At 36.9% G+C, this 13,579-nt stretch overlaps 1 protein-coding gene across 2 annotated transcripts in view; it reads right to left on the bottom strand.

The window, feature by feature from the left end:
* cdin1 (CDAN1 interacting nuclease 1) overlaps nt 1-13,092 on the bottom strand; it is an 81,177-nt gene extending 68,085 nt beyond the window's left edge. For both annotated transcript variants that reach the window (XM_059354070.1, XM_059354071.1), the window contains exon 1: nt 12,782-13,092. In XM_059354070.1, coding sequence (XP_059210053.1) covers nt 12,782-12,882 — 101 coding nt within the window. In that variant the 5' untranslated portion in view covers nt 12,883-13,092. The remainder of the gene's footprint in view (nt 1-12,781) is intronic.
* Between the last annotated feature and the right edge of the window lie 487 nt (nt 13,093-13,579).

Below are 13,579 nucleotides of genomic sequence, written 5' to 3'. Positions count from 1 at the left end.
TTTTTTCTCTAAATATTACCTGCCCCTCCCAGGTTTGTATTTTTATTTTTATTCATACTTTGCCCTAATATGCCATCATAGTCAAGTTCTCCTCGTACAAGTCATTGAAGAATAACACGACTGTTTCTTGCAGATTTTTTTTCTAAATTTTTCATTTTTACATTGGAGGTCAAGGTCAATAAAGTTAATATTATTATATTATTATCATACTGATTGGTCAAATGTCATGGTGTCACCGTATCTGCTGAAGATACCAAATACAGGTCTTCGCCCGATAAAGGGTTAAAAGATTTTTCCTGCTCTGGCTGTGGAGCAGCTAATTCTCAGCTATTCAAACTCTCCGGGGCTCGACCCATCACACAGATGAGACTCGTCAACCGCAAAGTTACAGTCAAACAAGTGAATGAACAAATGTTTGAAGTAAAGGAGAAGAAGAGGGGAAACTCTCTGAAAACACTGCCAACTCAGCATTAATTTACAATGATGCTTGGGGACGAAGGGGCCACTGCAATTAAGTGGGCCATTAAATGGTCAACTGTCAACATGTGGACACTTAAGGGGAGAAAAAAAATTCTTCCACACTTCAACCTTGCACCTGAGCATTTCAACAACATTACAGCCTTATTGTTGGCATGGGACCATCACAATCCCCCTGTTGGAACAGACATCTGTTAGGTTTTAAATGGATTACTCTCTATAATGAGTATGATTACTGCCTAATTGCTAAATCTATACCCTGTTAACTTTAAAGGGATATAAACTGCTCTAAATATCTGTGAAAACATATCTGTTTCAAAAACACTAAGAACTTTGGGGACTTTTGTTTTTCCTTTCTTGCCTCACTCAGTTTCTGCCGACATCAAAACTGAACAGAAGCATCACAAACGCTGAAAATAAACCATAAATGGTAAGTTTGAAAAAAAAAAAAAGATAAAAATGTAAAGAGATGAGGGCAGATACCTGGATCCCAACCAAGAGTTGTCTGCATTTTATAGACTCTGTCAAGTTTTACACTGGGCTCATATTGTATAATGCCCTTTTTTCCATTTAACAGACATTAATAGTAAGTTATTGCAGACTTTACATTAATGTATATCCAATCTGTGCTCTCCTGGGCACAGTATGCTCACTTCATGCTAAAATATGGAGCTAAGTGCAGCCTTACAATAAGGGATCTGATCTGCCTGCTGCATAGGAGCTGTGATACATCCACGACTTGCCTCATAATACCACCATTTGTGAGACTCAGTGGTTATAAAAATACAGTATAAAAAGACATTATTTTTCTGAAACAATATTAATTTCTCTCCATCGTTTTTGGCTTTAATACAGCTAATGAGCAGCATTTTGTTCAGATTTGTGCACATGATGAGCACAACAGAATGATTAGTTTATGTATAAAACACTTCATAATAAGTAGATCTGATGCATCCAATTTTCATTTATTTTATTAAGGTATTTTTTAAAATATTTTTTTATTTTTTTAATGAGCATACTTGGCATCCTGTGTTTATTTATGTATTGGTATTATTAGCATAATTGTTAATGTTTCTGTTTCTCTGCTTTTTTGCCTCCCTATATATTATTATATATTATTATAATACTATGTTTTTTGTTTTGTTTTGTATATATTTTTCTTTTGTGGTTCTTTGTTCTAATGTACCCTTTAAAAAACAAAAATGTGGAAAACAGCTGTGGAATAAGTTATGTCTTGTACTGATGCTTATGAATGCTAATTTCCAATAAAGAAAGACAAAAAAAAAACACTTCATAATGCTTTTGGTGCTACATTGTGTAGTGGTTAACACTGTCACCTCAGAGCGAGAGAGTGGAGGGTTTGAATCCGGCTCCTATGTGGAGTTTGCATGTTCTCCCTGTGTCACGGTGGGTTCTCCCTCCCACAGCCCAAAGACACATGCAGTATAGATTAAATTGGTGACTCTATTTGGTCCTCTGTCTCTTCTATTCCTGGTGGAACATGTTCGATTTTGTACTTTTCAGTTTCTAAGCTTTTATTGGTGATTTTCCACAGCAGAAAGCGCCGCCTTTAATGCATCTTTAGGATGTCTATGTAAATAACTCAGCTCATCAATCTCTGTCCTACTTACTTAGCCAACTTCATTGTATATGAAGAATTAGAGAGTGTCAAACCAGTGTTTTTCCCTTTGTTAAATGTATTAAAGCAAACAATGAGCGTATAAAAACACATTTCAGAAAGAGTCTGGGACGCTGCAGCACATCTTTACATTGACCTTTATGAGAGCAGAAAAAACTAAAAATCCCTCCCTCTTGGATATAATTTAGAACATGAGGAAACAGAAGGTTGGGAGACAGAAGAGTGGTTAGGGAATCATTCACTCTCAACCTAATTACCCTCCCTTACAACATAAGACAGAGCATTAATATGCACTGGCACCCAAAATAGTAAAGCAGCAGATTAAATTAAAAACAATTAGGGACTTTCACTTTGTCACTGAGCTGGTATGCCTGTCTGGTCAGTGCTTTAGGCTCTATTAAGTTAGGCTATCCACTGGTTATGAATCTGACAAATCCATGTTTGAGTGTTGAATTGCCTTAACTCCTCGTGCATTCATAGTGTATCAGTGTCTTCAGCGTTCAGGGAAAAGCAGTGGCGAAAAGCCTAGAAATCCCCATCAACCTAATTAATAGGAGATGAGGGAAATTCAAGCTATCAATTATATTCAGAATCTTCCTATTTACAAATAATTAATTATAAACAATAGCTGTAATTTAGGTAATGAAAGCCACCTGGCTAATGGCATTGGTATCATATGCTGCGACAGTACTTAGCATTTGGTGGATCTGCATGCAGAGAGTGTTGCATGGTGCGACTCTTCAGGGCATGGATCTGGCTAATTAAGGCATAGCACATATTTTTACTAATGGCAGTGAAGCTATTTTGAAAAAAGGGAATGACATGGATGGAGTGATTCACTCTTATAAAGTGGAAATATGGAAATATTGCTTCGTTTTATTACCTTGTTCTATTGTTATCCACACCTTTATCACTTTAATTATTAGCCTCCATCGCATAGTTGGGATTTATATCTCATCTGTATCTCATTTCATTCAAGCTAAATTGCTGACAATAATATATTACACATTTACTTTCCTATAGATCAATATTTTATAAAGTGAGAAAACAGCTGAATGTGGGTTAAACACTCTGGATATGCAAATGCTGCTAATTACACATGCTGATAGGCAAAATGCCAACATCTGTTTCTCAGCTAAGACTACCGTCATCAGCAGCAAAACAAATGTGTACCAAAAAAAAAAAATCTTTATGCGTTAATGTATAAATGTGATATATTTTGACAAGAGATAGAAACAAACACAAATCTCAGTGTCACGCAGCGTCAAACAAATACTTGCACAATGAGCCCACGTGTTTACTGTTCAAATTAGTTTAACTTTTTTCTGCTGGAAAACAACTGTAAAGCCTTCTTCATAATGCAACAACAGTCATGTGGTATTTACTGTAATTGCAGAAATTAGTCTTTTTTATTTTGTATTACATTTTTTGTTAGTTAGCATGTAAAGTTTGAGAATTAACTTTATTTATTTATTTTTGTGTGTGTGTGTCCGTGTAAATCACCTGTCATATGCACATGCTCCTTTTTTTTTTTTTTGGGCCCACCATCACCTCCCCCACTTTTGGAGGACAACTTCATTTTTATTTACAGAACAAAAAAAGGTCAAACAACTTAAACAGAAAATGAGGTAAATAAAAAAATAAATAAAGAGTAGATATTATAACACCAGTTGTTGTTAACATTGCTTTCTGATAGTTAATAGGTAGGAGGAGGGTTTTTGTGTGGCCATATATATATATGCTGATAAGTAAATCAGCAGACAGACAGACAGACAGACAGACAGACCAATGGGGGAATTTTATGTAAATGCTATACATGCGTATGTGTGTGTGAGTGTGTGTGTGAAAGTGTGTGTGTACTTTGTATTTATAAGTGCTTGTTCATATGTGTGGATATTTCAGGGAGAAAAAAGAGGTGTGTTGCAAAGTTCTGTGGAATTGGGATCAGGCATTTGTAGAGGTGAATATTTGGTAACGCTTTATAATAAGGTCCTTAATAACCATTAATTAACAAGTAATAAGGCATTGTTCTCGCTTTAGATCCGGTAGTTGCAAAAAGCATAGTTAACTTATAGTTAACTTATAATAGATGAGCAATAAAGTATATTTTAATATCAATAAGCAAACAAAATAAGATGAATAAAGGCATGGCAAAGACATAATAGGTGGGTCATGGGTGTTTGTAATGCCATTATTAACACTTATATAAGCTTATAAACACACAATAATGTTAATAAGCATCTTGTAAGGACTTACAAGGGCCTTATTACTTGTTAATTAATGGTTATTACAAGGACCTTAATATAAAGCGTGACCGAATTTTTTAACACATGTCGACTTGTGTAGAATTAACTTTATTTTTTTTTCCATAACTGAAGAAAGATGAAGCAAAAGCCTGACTCAGAGTACATTCCACTACATTTACAGATAGTGGCCCCCCTCCAACTCTCTCCACACAGGCCATACAGACCTAGAAGCCTGCGGGGGACTGTGGACAGAAACGGCTTTAGCAGAAGCACAACAGGGCATCTCACTGCCTACACTTGTCCTAATAGAGGGAAAAATATGACCCCTACACACTTTATTACAATCTTTAAAATTTCTGTCTGATGAGTTGCCCTGAGATGTCAGAACTGTTATATAATGGTGGCAAAAGGAGCGGGGAGAGACCCCACCGTCACCTCTCTAATTGTGATTCCTGCTGAAAGCTCGGGATCTTCATGACTGTGTGTGTGACAAAACACGTTAGAACTATTATGGTGCGTTGCCATTGGTACAGTGTAATTATTGTCATCGCCGTTGCTGCAAACTCTCATGGAAATTGAAAATGAGGTCCGTGTTATCTGTCATTGGCGAGCGTCCACTGGTCTGGCAAAGAAACACATTACACTGACCAATTGCCGACTCCCCCAAGCGTGGCTGGGGAACTTGTACCATTCTGGGCAATTTGTTTCATTCTTCTTTCTGCAATTGATCCCAGTATGCAAAGAGAACCTGGGGCAAGAGACTGTAGCAGGGCTGCCCAGCTGAACTGTGGTGCTCTCTGCTGTAGGTTTGTGTGCGTTTGGTTTTTGGGGGTTGAGGGACTCTGACGCTACCGCACAATATGTTGGTCTTACTCACAATTAGGCCCGTCACGATAATTTTTTAAAGACGATATATTTTCCCAGAAACTATCATGATAACAACAGTATCGTTGACGTTGTATAAGGACCATTTTATGCCGCTGATATAATGAAATTAGAGCATAATAATCCAAGTATATCCCTTCAACAGCAATTATTTTTTAACCCATAAGAATTCATGGTGACACCTGTGTATCAAACACTTTAAATCTTCGAGAATGTCCCATATTCAGCTTTATGCTTCACCTTAGCTCATTAAATCCCTAAGCGACGTATACTGTGTGGCTGGAAACAGAAATGTAAAAGTAGCTAATTTTAAAAAGCTTATTTTTTGTTACGAGGCTAAGTTTAAACCCATTTAACAACCATATTTCTTGTCACAATTTTGATATATGTTATGGAGATGCAAAAGAAAAAGGCAAATTTGTGTCTCTGTAAGCAGAAAATGTGTCTAGTTTTTTTCTATTTTAAAATAAAAAAATATCATAAACATAAATACCGGTACCATAAACGACCATTGTAACGTATATGTCACATTGCAGATCTTTGACATTTAGGGGTAGTATTTTTTTTAAAAACATCAGAATTGTGTTCTATGTGGTCCACTTATAGAACACATCCTTTAAGGATAACTGGGTCTGGGTTCTTATGGGTTAAATCCCATGAATATTAAACATTGGAATTGAATTGTGGAAAAGAAATATCAAAACATTACACAACACAAAAAAGTATGTATCGACAATATATATCTAGTCCAGAAAAAACTGTGTCCATTTTATGTATTGAAAGATAAGTCGATATAGTAATTATTGTGACAGCCCTACTTACATTAATCCTCTGTAAATAGTTTGCTCCAACTAGAAGTGGGCAACATCGATGGTCTATGATAATATCGTTAAAGTTGTTTTGACGAATTTTACATTAACAAGTGTTATAATATCTCAAAAAGAAAACAAACGAAAGGCGCATAGGCGGTAGAGGAGAGGTGCATGAAAGTCACTTTGTTAACAATATTAAGAAATGAAAATGTGCCACTTTTTTGCTCATGTTGCACAATTTACCTCATGAGAGAGAACCTGACTGTTTACCCATTAAATGTCCCCATTGAAGTTTAACTGGGAGTCTCTTGAATGCTTCAGTTTAAAGAAAATAAACAAGAGCTGTTGCTCTGAAACTCTGTGTCCATCCATAGATGTTCTGGTAAGCAAGAAGAATTTTAACATTTTTTTTGGTAAAGAAATCACATTTTAAAGGATATTGTCAGATTATCGTTATCGGAAAATAATCAAGATTTTTTTTTTGCCCATATCGCCCACCCCTAGTTCCAACTAATATCAACATTTTATTTTTCCCTCCAACCCAACAACACATTTTTTTTCCCTTCAAGACAGTCTGCCGCATAATCGCTTACTTAAACAACAGGCTGCTTACCTCAGTGTTTTTAGCCCAATGAGCCGAAAAGGCTTTACAATCTATACAGTGTGCTTGGACAACGTCCCTAAGATATGAAGAGGAAGTAGTCATTCCTGCGCTTCCTAATCAAGTAATTGATTGCATCTATTATTCATGAACTCCTTAGCCTGACATGAAGTTGTAAACTCAGCACAGCTTCTCTTCTTTCTCCATCGCTCCTCTCTGCTTACACTTCATTCATCCCTTCACCCTTCCAAAGCTCATCTAACCACATAAAGCTGTGGAATTAGTTTGCCAGCCTCTCAGCCTTCAAGGGTTGTACCCCTAAGCCCCAACTGCCAGTTTGTGTTTCGTTCAATATGGGCGACCAGAAAAGTGTGAGGCCGTGTGCCGGAGGCCGTCGGGGGGCTGCTCCCACAGGCTCTGCACTAGATCAGTCTCTGGGTAATGTCATTGCCACTTTCAGGCTACAAAAAAAGCTGTAGATTTCTACCTTCACAAGAGTTACAACAGAGTAACTCAGTTGATTCCACCGAGACAAAACTGGACGGTTGAATGTAGAAACACTCCAACTGGGACATTTAGTACTAGCACTGTTTATAACTTCTATATATTTAAATATCTGGCAGTTTTAGATCCCCGTTCACCTTATAATGTGCTTAATGTAGATCATTTAGCATTTTTTTTGTGACTTATATAACAAGATTTCCAATCTTCTGATACTGACAAGTAGGGCTGGGCAATATGATATTATTTATCTTAAAAATTATGTGAAATTGTCTTACGTATATATATTTTTCTATATCTTTTTTTTTTTTTTTTTTTTTTTTTAAATTAATTTAAACAAAACACAACACAAATCACCAATAGACAAACACAGTAAAAAAAAAAAAAAAAAAGAAAAGAAAAAGAACAACAACAAAATCACAAAACCAACCTAAATAAATAAATTACAAATAAGAACTTTAACACATTAAATACTAGACTAAATACTATACTATATACTTCTATATCTTATTTATCATAATGTAAAAAAAAAATGTTGTTTCGCTATTAATTATGCAAAAAATAATAATAATATGTGCTTTCATATTTATTAAATTACCAAAAAATTACTAAATGTTGCCATATATGTAATTTTGAAGATATGAAAATACAACAATATTGGGATAGAAGATTTTGCGCATATCACCCCGCCCTATTACCAACAACTGATTGGGGGCAATTTGGGCATATGCAAGCCCTAAAAAGATTAAAATTCGACAAAAAAAACAAACGTAAATGGATTCCCAAAAGCTGATATACAGGAATAATAAAAAGTGGCTTTTTAAAATAACCTGTCAAGTCTTTTGTTGAGTTCCTGAGCGATGAAGTTAACTAAATGTTCAAAGAGCTCGCCAGTTTAATGCATCGTGCCTGTTATCAAATCCTTAGCTTCACCCAGCATGGTAAAAAGAGATAAACACTACAGCCACAATAAATAATCAATGAGCGGGTCCCTAAGCTTCGTCCTGATCCGAGATATTACCATCAAAAACAAAGTGTCTGTAGCCAAGAAATCACCATATCAATGGCACATGCCACAACAACCCTGTCCCACGCTTTCCTCCCAAAGATCATGCTAGATAAACCCCAAATAACAGAGAAATTAACAAATGCTTGACATTTGCTCAACATCCATTATTCTGACACTTCTTCAGAATTTCAAAAGGCTGAACGCATGCTTAATCAACATTCATATTCCCAGAGCGAGCCCCAGCACCATATTGCAGCCCGCCTCAGTGCTGATGAAAACGGCACATTAGGGCCCGATTCGAAAAACGTTCAGGGACTCCTCACCAGGGAGCTGTGTGTATGTGTATGTGTATGTGTATGTGTATGTGTGTGTGGGTAAAAGAGAGAGGCAGTGGCTGTGTTTAGAGGGGAGGGATGCTTCACACTTTACTTTTTAAGTATTTTCCAAAACAGAGGCATCTGCCCCTTTCTGCACTCCCTCCTACTTTGATGACTGTGAAAGCCATATGAAGAGTGAGCTGAATGGCATTTTAAAAAGGGGGGTAATCATTACATCCAAATTCATTCATAATACAGCACAGAAGGACACAGAGGACTCACTTTCCCTCCCTCTTTTTCTCGCCCTTCTTACACAGACCCTCTCTGGGGACAAAGGGTGGAAAGACTGGGGTCCCCTCTAGACCCAGGGGAAGCCAGGCAAGGCCTCAGAGAGCAGCCCATCATTTCCAATTCTAATATGTGGCAAGAGAAGGACCTGATGGGACTGATGTCACATTTTTCCCCGCACCGACCTGCAATGAGCCCTTGCGCCCCCCCTTTGCTGCCTAGCCGCGGTCCAGATAGTAGGCAGGACACCACGGCTGGCTAAGAGGAGGGCAAGGAAGAGAGGGCAAGAATGGGGGTTGATATTTGCATGTCCCTCCATTGTGAGTGGGGGTAAAAAGTGACAGCACCGTGTCCAATTCTTTTCCCCCCAGAGCAGCTCGGGCCCGGCGAGAGAGGCCAGGCTGACAGATGACTCCCAACATCTGTGTTATGCAGCCGTTACAGATGAGGGAGTCCACATCACAATCTCTCTCTTTCTGTCTGTCTATGGGACACTCCCTCTCTCCTCCCACTGGCCATAGTCACAGTACAACAGAGAGACTGACAGACCTTCCGTGGAAATTACCTTGAAATGGCCTATAACGATAATTTTATTCAAAGTTTGAATTTATCTCCCTTTAAGTCCCCAATTACAGGCAATGATTATGAAATGCAGCATTCAGAGATTTGACAATAATGGCTATTCATATTGATCTAGAAGTCAAATAAAATGTTTCAATTTCCCCCAAAAAACAATGTATTAACTGTGCAACTTGTTTAAATTCAGGTCTGGGTGATATGGAGTGATATATTTTTGACTAAATACCAATTAAATTTAGATATTGAATTGAATTGAATTTCTAGGTTTGCCAATTGGTGCTTTGATAAAATATTATTCATTTTTCAATAAATAATCATCAGTTATGTTGATATAATGATTAACAGCTAGAACAGTCTAGTATGATATCACATTATTAATATATTTATATTACCCAGTCCTAGTTAAAATTAATATCAGGATGTCAAAAACATTTTTTCTGATGGATAATTGCATGTAAATATTAAAGATGATATCATTGCATAAATATGTACCACTGTTAAGCATTGTAGACAAGGCTTTAATAACTCCTTTCTGTATTTCATTTTGTTCACAATTTGCTAACAAACATTAATTTTGTCAAGAAAATGTAATAAAATGATCACACACATCACGACAATATGATATCACCTAAAGTCAATAACAGATAATAACTAATTAAAATCCACCCGTAATTTCAATTAAATACTATCAGTGCACATTTCCTGGCAAACCGTTATTGATTTGACAGATAAAAAGTAAAAAAAAAAAAAGTAAATGTAAAAATATAATAAATAACATATTATAAATGATAAAATGATCACCAATAAAAAATAAAAAATATAATAAAAATAATAAATAATAATAAAATTCATGTCCTCTGTAATAAATATCATGATTTTGGCAACATTCCTACTTAGATGGTTATTTTTTTTATTATTTGCTAATACTCAAAAGTACATTTTTGTATTTGGCAACTGTTGAGATTTGCAATTTACACTGCATTTTAGATTTCTGATTGATTTTTATTTTATTGTACATTTTTTTTTTATTTACACAGACTAAAAATAAATCAGATTTTCTATATATTATTCAGTATTTTGTAATACCGTCAAGAATATTGTTATGGCAAAAAAAATGAAATATCGTGATATTCTTTTAGGGCCATATCGCCCAGCCCTACAATTCAAGAATTTACAGTTAATTCAACAACGCTTGCATCATTTGGAGAGCGAGCCAGTCCGATGTGAAATGATTTGATATCCAGATACCTGTCTTTTCTATCTGTCTGAGTATTCTAGTCGGAGAGATGGAGTGCAAGCTTGTCCACAACAAACCCCCCTCCATCCAGCCCCTCCTCCTGCCAGCTCCAGCCTGGCCAATATTTACGCAGTGGCAGGGCTCCCACACAGTCCGAGGGGACAGGAGGGGTGTGGGGCGGGGGTGGCTGACTGCCGTGCCTGAGCGCATGCTAAGAGATGATGGATGGCCTAGTCGATATGTTATGTCTTAAGAGCCTGATTTCCTGCCAGTCCAATCACTAACCCTCCAGAGCCCAGCTCAGCTGATTGGACAACCAGAATAATTTTGCAGGCTGTGAAAACACTGCTGCCGTGCCTGTCTGTCAGGCCCAGTGACGAGACTCAGGGATTTTAAAGAGCAAGGGCCTCCCTAAGATTGGTTATGGTGAACGAAATAATAACAATAACCAGCAAGACTAAACAAAAGAGCCAGCACCTCTGGGAGAGCGAGAGAGGGAGATCGTGCAGAATTATTGGAATGAAAGCGGTCCAATGTTTTCCTTTAATTATTACACCCACCAGTACCACTTTGTGAAAAACTGGCATTCGGACTGTTTGTTAAAGGGAGTTTGGATAAGGAAACCAAAAGGAGAACGGAAACACAAAATAAACATGAGAAGGACCTCCTAGTGTTGGTGCCTAAACATACAGGATATTGGATGAACTTTATACGCATGACATATTCTGTAAAATGCTGACAGTGAGAACAAAGGCAAGCCCAAGCTCCACTGTGTCCCCTTTGGGGACCTGATACCTTCTTCTAGATTGGTGATTAGGGCACAATGGAAGTAGGAAGCTCCAAATACATACGACTTTGTAAGTGACCTCGGCGGGATCAGCCATGGTGTCCTGGTGGCCTTGGGGGATTACACATGTTACGTTCAATAAAGTGAGGGCCCTCAGTGTCAAGGAGAAAGGCAAACACAACCATTAACCTCTCTCTTCGATTTCTGGATGTGCAGGCGCTGCATGGCAAAACACTGGCTAATGCTGTGATAGAAGCCTACACGCAAACCTGCGTGGAATTAATTAGTGATCATAAGTGGTGAATTAAACTGGGTTATAAATATCGAACAATAAGAGGGTTTTTAAAAAAAAAGAGAGACATAGGAATAAATTATTGCTGCTATGGAGTTGATAGACACAATGTTAAGTCATCACTGAATTGTACATTAATGTATATAAATAATTATCTTAATACATTACCTTTTGTCGTGACATTAATCATTGATTCACAATGTTCAACCCTGATTCCCAAAAAGTTGGGAAGCTATGAAAACAACAAAAAAAACATGATTTGCAAATAACTTGTAACCTACATTCAATTCAATGCTGTACAAAGACAAGATATCTAATGCTCAAATTAGGATTTCTTTAATTATTTTTTTAATATAGGCTGTATACTTTCATAGACCTCACTGTTTATACTGTAAATTCTGTTTATACTGCCATATTTATAGTTAAATTTATACTATACTATACTATACTATACTATATACTATATAATACTAATTATATTTATACTGTGCCATATTGCCATACTGATACCCTATGCCATACTTATACTATTAATCTGTTCATACATACCGCCATGTTTATACTATTTATATTATTTACATCTTCTAGATTTGCCAATGTCTTTTTGTCGATGTCTTCTTGATTGTATATATGTTTTTACATTTATATTTTATATATTTTATATTTCATGTTTATTGCTGTTTGCACCGGGGATAAGAGGGAAACACAATTTCAATTCTCTGTATGTCTGTACTTATTGCAGCATTGATGAATAAAGTTGACTTGACTTATTCACGGCGTCCCAACTTTTTTGGAAACAGGGTTGGCACAGCAGTTACACCTTCTAGCCAGTGATGGAAGAAGTATTCCGATATCTTACTTAAGTAAAAGTAACTTAAGTAATAGTTTTATGTAACTATTATCTAGTTACATAAAATGGAAATAATCAAGTAAAGTACAAGTACCTCAAAACTGTACTTAAGTACAGTACTTGAGTAAATGTACTTAGTTACATTCCAGCACTGCTTCTGGCATACATAAACACACACCAACACAAGTAGCTGCACACAATACATTGGCACATGTAAGAAGGCTGACAAAATAAATAAATCAGGTGTGTTTAATGACTTACTTTGGAAATCTTTCCTTCAGCATCTTCAGACACTGGCGGGTTGGTCTCAGCTGATCAATCCATCTCGAAATCTCTTTATATTCAGCTCGGGATAGCTTCATCTTCCTTTTACTAGTATGACTTTACTATGACTCTATATTTCTGTACAAAGACACAGTGAGTTCTTTATTAACAGATGCTGCTGCAGCTGGAGACGTAAACAACGTGAGGTGACTGACAGCTGTCAAAAACAGCTGTATCTGCACAGCCAACCAAACTAGCTTTAATGTTATGACTCTCGCTACACATTAAACTCATAATATCACAAAGTCATCTTGAAAAGATTACTGGGTGACTAATGTATACAAAATGTATATTCTATGGCTGTAAATAACATGTAAAAAGGTTTGTTTACCATTTATTCCAGCTGCCTGTGAACGCTCCTCGATAGCAGCTTCCCGCTAGGAAGTTGAAGTTTGACTTTAGTGTGAGCAGCGCGCTGATTGGTCGATTGTTTCTGCAAGGCTGAGTATACTGGTAGGTGATTGGTTGTTTGGCAACACGAAGGCGGGGCCAAGCTATGACATGCTGCCGCTCCGGAGCATCACTGACTGACTGGATTCTCTTTAAAAACAAGCGATACACAAAAAGACAGGTACTTGAAATGAGTAGTAGGCTCACCTGGAAGACTCGTTGACTGTTCTCAAGTCCGACAGAGCAAAGAAAAAAATGAAAATGATGAAACGGTACGGACATGGGAGGTTGTATTTCAGAGAGGGAGAGAGGGAGAATGAGGGAGAAATATACAGACACAGAGAG

Source organism: Centropristis striata, chromosome 16 (genome assembly GCF_030273125.1).
Source record: "Centropristis striata isolate RG_2023a ecotype Rhode Island chromosome 16, C.striata_1.0, whole genome shotgun sequence".
NCBI classification, from domain to species: Eukaryota; Metazoa; Chordata; class Actinopteri; order Perciformes; family Serranidae; genus Centropristis; species Centropristis striata.
Note: the sequence above shows the minus strand (reverse complement) of the source record. Positions and strands in the feature narration are given on the sequence as shown.